Consider the following 13279-nt stretch of genomic DNA (forward strand, 5'->3'; position numbering starts at 1 on the left):
TGGACACATCTGGCCAACCAAGTGTGCTGAAAGGCCATAAAGCACTGCACGATAACTTCCAACAAGTCAAAACAGAAAACTACGAGCAATTTTTTATATTACTTGTAACAGTTGTATGTACAAATTGATTATACTTGTGCAGTTCTTTACTACTTCCAATACTTGGAAATATAGCTCATACAGACATTGAAGTAAGAAAGAGAATGTAATATACTACTCCCTCCGTTCCAAAATAGATGACTCAACTTTATACTAACTTTAGTACAAAGTTGAGTCATCTATTTTGGAACGGAGGGAGTAGGAAGTAAAGGAAGAAAGCAAATGTAATATAGGAGTTCGGAAAGAATTCAAAGCATGGTGAATAGCAAGTCCAGTCAAATATATTGCCTGAATTCATAGTTTTATTGGAGCCTAGAACCCTGAGCTGTGAGAACGGCCACACAAGGACATTAACTATTAACCTGCTTATTGCAATTGCACATGGCAGGCACCACAAGCAGAGGGCTAAGAAACCATTTAGAAGCAGAGGTGAGGAACAAAGCCAAGAATTTGAGGACGAACTTGATGATTATCTTTAGAGGCAATCACAATGAAAGTGATACGAAATGTTTGTGTCGCAATATCATGATGTTGCAACAAGAAAAACCAGAACATCAAGAAATTGCCAAGAAATGTGAATATATTTTCCTATTAATACAAAATGTGTGCTGTCAGGGCCTCCCCTACAGTCTTTCATTAACAAAATTGTATTGCGGAACTTGTGCTCAATTGCAAAATAAGAAAAGGAGCATGTATTTCCATTAGATGAATGCTAAGTAATGTTCTGAATTAAATAAGAAGTGCTCACAAAAATTCAAGCGATCAACAAATCCATATTGCAGAAAACCAATTGGTACCACACAATTTTGAAGAGTAAGACAAACCTTGAGAACCAAGTATCGAGAACATCAGGATCCTGATATATTTCAACTGATTTTCCATATTTTTCCTGAGCTTTCGCAAGTGCCTCCTCTGCATTTCTGGCAACAACATAGTCTTCTTCACATTTCTTTCCAACGATGTACCAGACTGGTATCCGATGGCCCCACCACAATTGTCTACTTATACACCAATCTTTTATATTTGTTAACCAATTATTATATATCTGCAGCAGCAGAGCACACAAAAGAATGAGCAGGGATAAAATAGTGGGCAGGACAGGACAATTACAAAATTCATTTCTGCAGGAATAATAATTAACACAAATATGTGTAGATATGTGAGCACTTTCTTTGGCATATGTATTGTTTCGCTGAGCCCCGATAGAACTTCCAGTCACAATAGCGTTGTTCTTAAGGCGGCAAAGCGACCTAACGCAAGCACTCGCCGCCCTGACGACTAAGTGCCTAAGGGGGCTAAATTGTTAGGCTCTGCCCACCTCTGTTACTGCTCTTTAGGTGTGCTTACTGCTGAGCAGTAGATGACTACCATTATTTTCTTTCTTTTTTGAGAAGATGCATAAGTATGCATAGACAGATAGGGAAAAGGTTTGGTACAATCCCAGGACTGGACCAACACTCCAAGGTACAATGCTACGGGCCTACGAAGTAACCGCCAGGAGAAGCGCGGCAACACCCACCACCCCTTCCTTTGGCCACTACCTTTCTAGAGAACAGAATGAAAGATCCATGCAATTACCTTCTCAAATCTCTCCGGAAGAATAGTGAGTTGCCCTTTTTCAACAGCATGGAGGGCCCTTTCAGCCAATGGCTCCATTGTGACAAACCACTGCTTACTAATCAAGGGCTCTATGACCTAGGATCACACAGAAGTGGGGTCATCAAGCCAAAAAACATCACCAGCCCTTAAATACGACAAAGAATAGGAAAAAGGTTCACACTTCACCACCACGTTGAGATCTGGGAACTCTAAGTGTATAGGGTTCCTTCTTCACTGCCAAGTTAGTCTCAACAAGGTCAGACCACAGCTTCTCTCGTGCCTCAAAACGATCCATACCACTGGCGAAAAAAAGGAGGAAACGGAGTTAAGATCAACATGTTGCATACAGAAGGCCAGGCAAACTGCAACTCTGTTAGTACTGCCTTTTCATATGCAGTAGTTGAATCAACTGATTATACTAATTGTACTAACTCAATGCCGCAAATTGTGTTTCCAACCTTTTTATCTTAAAAGAAGTTAGAACAGTAAGCTGTGTTAAACAGCTAAAGTCCTATTGTATTATACCTCGAAAGCAACTTCAAGTCACCTTACAAAGAGGAACATATAATAACATAAATGTGTTTGTAAGCAGCTGAAATTGCAAGTCATGAAGAAATTAACCACAGAATAAATAACAATGTTACTTCACATGCATTGTCTTGCAAATATTATACCTGTATAATCCAGCAACATCATTTAATGTGCCATCTTTGTTCATAACATTAAGAATTGGCAGCCCAAGCTTTCGAGCAATATGATAATCATTCTGATCATGTCCAGGGCTAATCTTCAGCACCCCTGTTCCGAATTCTGGATCAACGTACTGTAAATCGTAGAAACGATAGTTACTATTAACAAAAGTCTATGCAAGGAAAACTATCCTGCTACTCTTTTAGCAGTCCCCTCAACTGCATCTGGAGAAAAGTAGACCCAATTACTACAACGAAATAAGTTTTTTAGCCAGGGAGAAACCATATGTGGTCACAGGAAAAATATTTTGAATTTGGGCATGCAAGTGTGAAAAACTTGCACAGAAGAATGCATGTACGTACATCAAGCAAAGGGAAAAGCCAGCTTGGGATGCAAAATTTTGCCTTAGCCACAAAAATAGTCATACCGGTGAAGTAGGTAACTACATGAATTGATGAATAAATGTTTTCCTTGCTTCAACTGAAACACGATAGTGTAAACTTTGCATGTGCAAGCAACAAGATAAATTATAACTCAATAAATATGACGAGAGAACGCCCTGACTAGTGAATATGGTGCTTTTGCATTGCTTCATTTTATTAATCTCACAATATCCTATCTGAAATTGCTAGAAATATAGAAAATACTCCCTCCGTTCCAAAATATAGTGCTTCCTCTATTCCCGTGCTTCAACTTTGACCATAAATTTAACCAACGAGACCGACTGCGGCGGGAGCAAAAGTTATACCAGTGAATTCGTATTCAAAAGAAGTTTTCAATTATATAATTTTTTTCTCCCGCCGCAGTCGGTCTCGTTGGTTAAATTTATGGTCAAAGTTGGACCTCGGGAAGCGCGGGCGCACTATATTTTGGAATGGAGGGAGTACTAACGAAAACAATAGTTTCATGCTTACCCGATCAGCAATGATAGGAACATGTCTCCCAAATGTCAAGGGTACAATAGCCAATTTTCCAACATATTTTGCATAGCGCTCATCCTGCATTGTCAATTAAAAAATTAAAATAAAGATGGTTTACCAAATCCAATTTCTTTGAGAAATAAAATAGCTCAATGTAGTTATAGCATAGGTTGCAACAGAAGACAATAAAATGTCTTACAACGTACTTGTTATGGCCGGCATATACTACAGCCCAGGCAGTTGGGGGCCTGGCCCAGTTATCTTTTCGTTATTAGGGGCTTAGCCCAGTTATCGTATTTGGAGATTATATAAACTCATGTAAGGACTCGTTTGAAGTTAAGCAGAAGCAATTATATTTGCTCGGCTTCCTGAAGGGAGCCGGGAGACCTAACCCTAGCCGCCGCCTCCTGCGCCCTCTATCTCTCTCGCACGACGGCGCCCCAGCGCCGGCGACCTCGCCTTCCTCCACGCCAAGCCCCCTTCCACCCCTACAACCTACGAGCTAGACCCGGTAGGAACCCAGCTCCTATCAGCACTACTTATGTTTACTGCAGAACACTAAAAAGATCATACCTCTGGGTTAACAGCAATCGCAACATCACCAAATAGAGTCTCAGGTCGTGTTGTCGCAATAGTCATAAAATCATCCCTGCCCCACAAATTTCAATGTGTAAGCAATGCTAAGCATTAAACTGTATCAATCATATTTGCTGGATTCCTCATGTTAGAATGCAAAATATAATGTATATCAGGATACTCATTCTCATGAAAAATGTTCACTTAAACATCACAACAGAGAGCCAAAATAAAAAAGAACTGGTGGTAACACAAGCACACACTTGGCTGTAAATACAGTCAGCAATATGTGTGACGACATCATTGATTATTTAATGATAATTCACATCGAATAATTATTAGATGTTAGACGAGCACAATTAAGAATGTAAAAATATGTACCTCGATCCACCAGCAACACGATACTTCATATAGTACAAATAGCCAGGTTCTTCAGAGTATTCAACTTCCTAATAATACAAAACATTATAGAATCAAATATTTGATTGGCTCACGTATGATCATCCATGAAGTATTGAAGTTTCAGATCTCCCATGCAGAATCACCCAATTTTCCTTTTGGTTTAAATTATATAGTTGTGCAGATATATGTATGTATGTACTAGTTAAAAAAGAAGTAATCTCTTCACATACTAAGTCAGATACTGCAGTCTGCAGGTTAGGAGACCAGTTGACCAAATAAGATCCTGAAAAGGAAATACAATGAATCAACCAATACATACCAAAGTTACATAAGGTAAGTCCCTAAATTTAAAATGTAAACAAGAAAAAAAAACAAATCAAAAGATTAAGAATTCCTAAATCCCTGTCCAACAAGAAAAAATTACACAAGAATGGGATCACAAGCATGAGGCCATCCTCAACATAAATTCATCCAAGCATATACCCAAAAAAAACATAATTCGCATGTGCTAAAGCAAAACACATGAAAAAAAATTGAGAAAACGCAAAAGGCTTGCGTTTCTTTGTATTGAAAAGATAAGTTTGTTACAGCCTCCTAAGAGGAACGATTACAGTCATAAATCAGTGGATACGATTACAGTCATAAATCAGTGGACGTCCCAGGTTTGAGGGAGGATGGCACGCAGGCCACGGGCTCCAGCCCTTGCCCAGAGCTTGGCTTCGTCCTTGATCCGTGCCATCAGTGAGTTGATCGATGGGGTTGCGCCGTTGAACACGCAGTCGTTGCGATGCTTCCAGGTCATCCAAGGGATCAGCAGGGTTGCGGTGGTAAGGCCTTTTTGCATGGGTTTCGGCGTGTTTCGCCACGCCGAGCGCCACCACTCTGATAGGGATCCCTCGCTGGAGGGCACGCTGCATGTCAAGCGCAGCCAGGACAATATCTCGTGCCACACTTGCTTGGAGAAGGGGCATTCCAGGATTAGGTGCTGGATTGATTCAGGCGCTTGGTCACAAAGCGGGCAGCGAGGAGGGTGCGGCAGTCCGCGGCGAGCAAGGCGGTTGGCTGTCCAGCAACGTCCCAGGTGGGCAAGCCAGTGGAAGAATTTCACACGCGGGGGCGCCCAGCCCTTCCAGGTGAGCTTCCAAGCAGGGCAGGAGGTCGAGCCATGGAAGGTGGCAAGGTAGGCGGACTGGGCTGTGCAGGTACCTGCCGCGTTCCACTTCCAATGCAGGCGATCCGGCTCGACAGTGAGTCTGATGTGCTCGATCGCATGCCAAGTAAGCAGGTATTGGCCGATCTCGCGGATGCCAAGGGTTCCCTGAATGTCCGATGTCCATTGGTGCGCATTCAGACCGTCTGCCACCGTCCTGCTCTTGCGACGGTGTTTGGGGATGAGGGCGTGCAGTTGTGGTGCTATTTCCAAGATGGCGCGCCCGTTGAGCCAACGGTCTTCCCAGAACAGCGCACGCTGGCCGTCGCCAAGGATCATGGTTGTGGGCGTGAAGAAGAAGGCGCGCTCCGCAGCAGTGAATTGAAGGTCGAGGCCAGACCATGCCCTGTTGTCGTCCGTGCGGGCGAACCAAAGCCATCTGGTGCGCAAGGCCAAGCCCGTGCGCTCCAGGTCGTGCACCCCGAGCCCACCAAGCCGGGTCAGGCGGCAGACGCGTTGCCAGTTGACGTGACAGTTGCCGCCGTGCACCTTGGTGCGGCCAGCCCATAGGAATCCTCGTTGGATTTTTTCGAGGAGTTTGAGGATCTTTTTTGGCGGCGCGAGCACCAGAAGTTGGTGAATGGGGATCGCACTCAGCACCGATTTCACAAAGGCAAGGCGTCCGGCCTTGTTCATGAGGTGCGCCTTCCAGGTGGGGAGCTTGCCAGCGGTCTTGTCGCCGAGGTGCTGCAGCTGTGCAGCGGATGGGGGTCCAAGGGTGAGTGGGATCCCCAGGTAGGTGCTGGGCAGCGCCGCGATTGGGCAGCCAAGGTTGGCGATGGCCGGGGCAGCCATGTCGCCGTCACATCTGATCATCGTAGCCGTGCTCTTCAGGAAGTTGACCCGAAGGCCTGACGCCCGGCCAAATAGCTGCAGGATTTTTCGGACGGCGAGTGTGTCGTGGACTAGCAGAAGAGTATGACATCGTCCGCGTACAGCGAAAGGACGGGGAGCGTGCGGCGAGGGTGCAGTTGCTGCAGGACTTTGAGCTCAGCCGCGCGACGGAAGAGGCGCCCCAATGTGTCGACAGCAAGCACAAAGAGTTGTGGTGACACAGGGTCGCCTTGACGAAGCCCACAGCGGTGCCAGATCGCGGGTCCCGACATGCCGTTGAGGAGAACCCTTGTGCTTGCCGACGACAGGAGAGTAGCAAGCCAACCAAGGAAGCGATCGTTGAAGCCATACCGGCGCAAGACCTCGAATAGAAACGTCCATGACATGTAGTCAAATGCCCGCGCAAGGTCCAGCTTCAGGAGGATGCGCGGGGCGCCCAGCTGATGAAGAAGGCGCGCCGATTGGCGGATAAGCACGAAATTGTCGTGAAGGCTTCGTCCCGGGATGAAAGCATTCTGGATGGGGCTGACTAGCTCGTTCAACTTGGGTGCTAGTCGAAGGGACAGCACCTTTGCGAAGATCTTCGCGACGAGATGGATTAGGCTAATGGGCCTGTAATCCCCCAGCCCGGCTGCGTCAGCTCGCTTTGGAATCAGCGTAAGCAGGTTTGGTTCAAGCAGCTGAATCCCCTTCCTCGTAGCGCATATAGCTGCTAGAAGACGCGGACAAGGTCATGCTTCACGATAGGCCAGCAGGAGCGCAGGAACCCTGCGGTGAAGCCGTCTGGGCCGGGCGCCTTGTGCGCCGACAGTCGCTTGACAGCTTGCCATATCTCGTCTTCGCTGAAGGGGGCGTCCAGGTCGTCGAGGTTGGATGGCGCGATGAGGTCCTCGAGGTTGAGGGCGCAATCCCGGGGGTGATCTGTCCCTAGCAGGGAGTCGAAGAGCGCGAACGCCGCCGCGGCCAAGTCTGCTTGGTCGGTTAGAGTGGCGCCCTCAACCGTCAGAGTATGAATCCTGTTTTACTATGTTGGATGGTGCTTGCACCATAAGTTGCCATTTGGCAGGTATGCTGTTTTGATCAGTAAATATGATCCTCATCTGAGGATGGTTACAGCGAATATGTTGTGTAACATAAAACTGGATGCTATAAGCTGCAAAATGCAAACATATTTGTATTGTCTCACCAAAGAACATATAAATTACTTTATGCAAAAAGTACCACGATACAATTGGTGATGGAAGTAAAATAATGGTGGCTTGCTTCCCACTAAATTATGCACACGGCCCTCCTATTAGTGGTCAAGTAAAATAACTAGGACAGGTCAGTGAGCAGGCCCAGCCCACTCAATTTGCATTCCTATCCAGAACTACAGCCACTCACTTGTGGCCTGATGGATTTTTTTAAATCAACCAACTGAATTTCTGACTCATAAAGTTATAGAACTTCTGGTTGCTGAAGAAAGCTGACTAGAAAACCAAGAGTCTTCACATCCAGAGCAACATTCTTCCGCCACATAACTAATTAACTATCCAATCAGCTATAATAACTAACAAAAAATATACTTGATACACTTTGAGAGTAAAGCTTGTAACGGCCCCGAATAATTTATGAAAGTAGTGAGGTAAGTTTGTTACTGACAATGTAACAAGAATAGAAAAACATATACAGGACAAACTATTGTCACCCCCCACTTCATACAAGTGCATCTGTGTTCACTACCCTAAATCAACTGAAGCAAATGGTATTAAATCAACCAGTAATAAGTATGTTAATATAGTCGACTAGAAACTATTACCAGGCAAAAGTTGGGGACACACCAAGAGATTTGAAAATAGTAAACAGGATATCAAACTCAACAAGAGCACATTACTCAAGATGATGTGCATTCACCTACTTCTTGTAATAGAACATGTAGCCATGTTTAATTATAATACCTTGATATATAAGTCCTTTTTCATGAAGCCTAATGAATGCTTCAACAACTGCATCTGCAAAACAGAAGGGGGAAAACACTGAGTTCAGTTGTAAAGATAACCACATGGTTCTAACATTGAGCTCGAGGGAGCAACCTAACATCACTATCACAACATCATGTCCTGATGGTTCGATTGAAAAAAAGGTTAGGTCAAATCACTAGTGTACATAAATTGCATAAAAAAGTTCAGATCTGGCAGGCAAAGGATGGGAGTGCTTTGGTTCGACATCAAATAGCTGTCACTCTCATTCATAATGAAATCACAGTCATAAGCCAAAACAAGACTTAGATACCCTATACCATCACCGTGATCCTGATTAAATGCAAGTCTATCAACAGAACGAAATTTATGGATGCAACCATGTGACCTCACAATTGCAGAAGAAGAAAGCTAAAATATAACCACGTAAGAAATCCTAAAACTCAGAAACAAGCTAGTAATTCCGCAAGGTAATGCCATGAAACACAGGTCCAATCATCATTTGCAATGGAAAACGACAGTTGACACTTACGACTTAGTTGATCATCTAGCGTGAAGCATTCACGGGTCCAATCACAAGATGCACCCAACCGCTTAATCTGATTAGTGATTGTGCTCCCATACCTGAAAGGGGAAGTGTTCAGAATAAAAAACAAACTAGCCACATTGAAGCAATGAAAGTTCAGCATTACAACGAACTTTAAAAATGCAACCTTCTGGAATGAATAAATCGACCAGAATAATCTTTCATCACATGTTCATCATTGCAGCAGAACAAGGTTGTGGAGGAACAACTCCACCTTGCTGTTACGAAGGAACTACTTCAACATGATGCGCAAGATATCGATCTAGAGGCGAATATAGATCAATATGGCAGCAGGAGTTCAATCCAAAACTCCTAAAGCACAAGATCTAGTCCAAGATCTTAGATAAGAACACTAAGTTCTAGGTAGCGGTGTACATAGTCCGGTTACAAACTAGAGGTGAGGACCTCTATTTATAGGCTTTGGGAAGCCTTCACACCTCAACTTCTACTTATGGCTAGAACACTGTAGAAAACATTACTTAATTAAGATTTAGCATTCTACTCATAGCTAGGAGATTCTAGAAAACTGTAGCTAAAGCTAAGCAAGAAAACAAATACTAAACTGGAGTAGAAGTATCTAGAAGTGGTTTAACTTCTGATTATATTTTTATTTTCCATCTCTCTATTGTTCCTCGCCATTCATGGTAGTTTAATTTCCAATTATTATGACAGACAGAACCCAAAATTTGTATTAACAATACCAGAAGACAGCAAAGAACAAAGAAAATAGAGCATAATGCTTGTGAGATGCATGCGCAAACGCACATAGGATGCAGTGAGGGTGTTGACCAACCATATTCAGAAAGAGGAAATCACCTGGGTAGAAAGTTCAGAAATGTATGGTTTATAGTAAATCCAGGTAATTAAGCAAGGATGCTTAACTCTTGTAAAAAAGAGAAGAAGAAAGGATTGCTTCAAATCAGCAAGAGGACAAAACCTCTGAGTGCATAAGAAAACAGTGTACACAAACTAGACTGGATTCAGAAAAAGGACTGACTTCTCTTTCCACTCCCAAACTCTTTTAGTGAACTCCTCCTGGGTAAGATCTGCTCTTTTGATGCCTTCAGCAGCTAACATCTTTTCCACAACTAACTGAAATGCAATGAAAGTTGAAAATAAAAATCAGCCAATTACTGCACCAAGTCTTGAACGCAATGTTGAATCATATAGTTAAAAAAAACTAGGCAATAACAAAAGACCTAGCGCTTAATTGTGCTTAAAAGAGGACAGACCCAGTGCTAGAAGATCCAACACCAGGTGGGGTCTGGGGAAGGATTATATGAGGCAAACCTTACCCCTGCACAGTGCAATGCAGAGAAACCACGTCGAACCCAGGACCTCCATAATGTGCGCATAATTGCGCTTAAGCAAGCACTTTGGTCAGAAAAGTGGTGGCAAAACGCACAATTTAACGTCTAACGCTTTTTTAAAACTTTGTGTCGAATACATATCAAGTGTGCAGGAATACAAACCTGAGTTGCAATCCCAGCATGGTCGGTACCAGGTATCCAAAGTGCAGGCCTCCCTTTCATACGGAAATACCTTATCATTATATCCTGAGTTACTTAATGAAAAGGGGGATACTGTTAGTCAGAAAAATAATTGATCCCAGAATGATGGGGGGAATCTGAGCTTTACTATTTTGAGCTGTATATGTGGATTAGTGATCTTGGAACCTTAAAAATGCAATGTTAAGCACCCTGTGGAGGGTGACTATCTAAGGCCCTGTTTGGTTCAGCTTTTATCGACGGATTCCGCTGCCACGCAGCAGAATCTGAACCAAAGGGCGAACCCAGCAGAATCCGATTCCAGAAATCCGCTGCCAAAATCTGAACCAAAAACGGAAGCAGCCCAGGACGTGCTTTCCAAAATCTGATTCCGCTGCGGGCTAAAATCTGAAAAAGTTGTATCAGCTGGTTTGCCAAATGACCTACGTCTTTTTCACAGCAGATTTTTCACAGCTGCTTTTAGAAATCCACAGCCGAACCAAACAGGGCCTAAGAATACAGACTACACAGAATTGACTTAAACAGGCTAGTTTAACTGTAACACCCTAGTTCACATCATTCAAGATATTATTCTACACAGACTTCTACCATCACTTCTGCTTAATGCAGCAGCAGCGACCAATGTTTATTTTACTTTGCGTGACACAATTAGTAACTAGTACCTTGGAAACATGGCTTGTCTTATACTCCCTCCGTCTCACATTAGTTCTCGCTGAAATGGATGTATCTACTATCTAGGCGTACTTCAGTGCCAGATTCATCCGTTTGAGCGACAACTAATATGGGACTGAGGGAGTAAGAAATAGATCCACCTCGCTAGGTAAATCCATCAAAGCTTATGCTCAAGTCTAACATGCAAGTTATTTCAAGGTACAGTGTGGAGAGAGTATCAGGATACAACAAATCAACAAAGCTAACGTACTATAGAAGATCGTAATACGGTGTAAAAACAAATTTATTGCTTGTAAATCAGCATATAGTTAGCCAACATAAGAACACAAGAGTCTTAGGGAATTGAATCACCCTACCTCAAGGGTAACAAACATAGCATGACCCATATGCAATGATCCAGTCACATTTGCAGGTGGCATAGGAATGACAAATGGATCGCCTCCACGGTCGAAGTTAGGCTTAAAGAATCCTTGAGATTCCCACCTATGAAAATTGAAACATCAAATAGTTTAGGAGAAGTTATGTGTGGTTCGAAAAATAATTTATACTGAGACAGGAGGGAGAGTAAGCAAAATAAAATAAAATTTATTCAACTCAATTCATTGAACAATATACTTGAATCAAATAACTAGATTATTAAGCTAGTAGTCTTCAACCTAGGTTGTAACGCCAATCCAATGGGAGTTGAAACATACTTCTCTATCAGTAGTTAGGTTAACTTTAAGTTCCTGATTGGATCATGGAAATTTTCCTCTGTATGATTCAAGATTTATGTGCAGAACAATATATCATGAGATCCAAATTTAACACATATAAAGAGAAGTGGTTCTAAATTCCATAGCACATCGTACAAGTATGACTTGTCAACTTTGCATCTCCTTTGACTTGCTAACTACAGCTATACATAAGCGAGCAATGTACAGTCAGTACAGAGAACGGCAGTTAGTTCTTCCCTGGTAACAGAACGATTTGGCAATCTTGTCCAAAGCCAGCACCCACGATGCGGCTACTATCAACGGACTGGTACGCAAGAAATGTCTGAAAATCAGTGATAGCTCAAAGTTGGACAACTAACTATACATTTGTGTGTCTCGGTCTCTTTAGACATTTCCATACTACCAATACCAACTAAAATGTCATCCCTCAACTTCATTGCATGTAGCAGGACGTAAATGGAATTGCAAGCTTTGCCAAAATTGCTGGCTGAATCATGTACTTATCATGCCCACATGAGAACGAGCATAAATGGATCACCAAGCAATCAAGCGAGTTAACTCGTAGCAGAGACGCTGAATTACCACTTATAAATCCGCTCCTCGCTGGTGAAGTCGAACGACTTAGCGACTTCAGGGGAGGTGAACACATCCCTCTCAGAGACAACTGCTGCAACGTGAACCAGACCCAATCAATGCACAAGACAGTCTCACAGGATTTCACGCCAGCTGAACGAAACCGAGAACTGGGGAGCACTGCCGGTACCTGCGCAGAACCTGTGGGCGGCGCGGCGCGGGGTCCACGCCGGGCGGCGGTGGGCGAAGAAGAGCAGCGGGTTGAGACGGCGGAGGAGGGTTGAGGAGGAGGACAGGAGGTGGGAGGGGCCTGCAAGCGCCATTAGAGCCTGCGCGCGCCGCCCGGCTAGCGGTGCTGGTGGGGTGGCAACGGCGAAAAACCCTAGACTAGCAGGTGAGCTCGAGGGGTTTGGGTTTGGATTTGGAAGAGGATAACGCGGGAGCGTGGCGGTGCACGGCGCCGTGGGGAGCGGAGGGCGGTGGCGCAAACGGATGGGACGATGACTAGCAAAGTATAGCAATGAATGAATTTATATTATCAAAAAAAAATAGAAGAATACTGCTACATCATATATAGAAAAGGAATATTTAAAGGACAGAAAAATCATAGGAAATAACATCACATGTATATCAACTAGAGGATGACGCCGCTTTGCGGCAGAAAAGTCAGCAGAGATTTACAAACATATGAAAAAAGGGAAATCGGTAATGTGTGATATTTATTAGACTAACACATTACAGCCCAGAAAAGTTAACATTGATCCATTTACTCGATTTTAGAGGATTTGAAGAATATTCTGTTGTGATTTACAATGAGGAGGGTAGTGGATCAATGCATACCAATGACTTACACTAAGAGAAATGGTGAAACCCATTTGCTTTGCATGACGGTCATAGCAAGATCTTACAATCTAAATTTTGAGAAATAAACACAAA

At 43.5% G+C, this 13279-nt stretch overlaps 1 protein-coding gene across 1 annotated transcript in view; it reads right to left on the reverse strand.

Moving 5' to 3' along the window:
- LOC119354550 (valine--tRNA ligase, chloroplastic/mitochondrial 2-like) overlaps window positions 1–12839 on the reverse strand; it is a 22228-nt gene extending 9389 nt beyond the window's left edge. The window contains 16 exon segments of the mRNA XM_037621269.1: window positions 3–44; window positions 924–1144; window positions 1678–1794; window positions 1880–1997; window positions 2373–2521; window positions 3303–3386; window positions 3882–3957; window positions 4266–4333; window positions 4517–4569; window positions 8268–8321; window positions 8821–8912; window positions 9872–9966; window positions 10347–10430; window positions 11411–11537; window positions 12353–12437; window positions 12534–12839. Of these exon segments, the coding sequence (XP_037477166.1) occupies window positions 3–44; window positions 924–1144; window positions 1678–1794; window positions 1880–1997; window positions 2373–2521; window positions 3303–3386; window positions 3882–3957; window positions 4266–4333; window positions 4517–4569; window positions 8268–8321; window positions 8821–8912; window positions 9872–9966; window positions 10347–10430; window positions 11411–11537; window positions 12353–12437; window positions 12534–12666 (1598 nt within the window). The 5' untranslated portion in view covers window positions 12667–12839.
- Window positions 12840–13279: the final 440 nt, after the last annotated feature.

The sequence above is a fragment of the Triticum dicoccoides genome, chromosome 2A (genome assembly GCF_002162155.2).
Source record: "Triticum dicoccoides isolate Atlit2015 ecotype Zavitan chromosome 2A, WEW_v2.0, whole genome shotgun sequence".
In the NCBI taxonomy this organism is placed as follows: Eukaryota; Viridiplantae; Streptophyta; class Magnoliopsida; order Poales; family Poaceae; genus Triticum; species Triticum dicoccoides.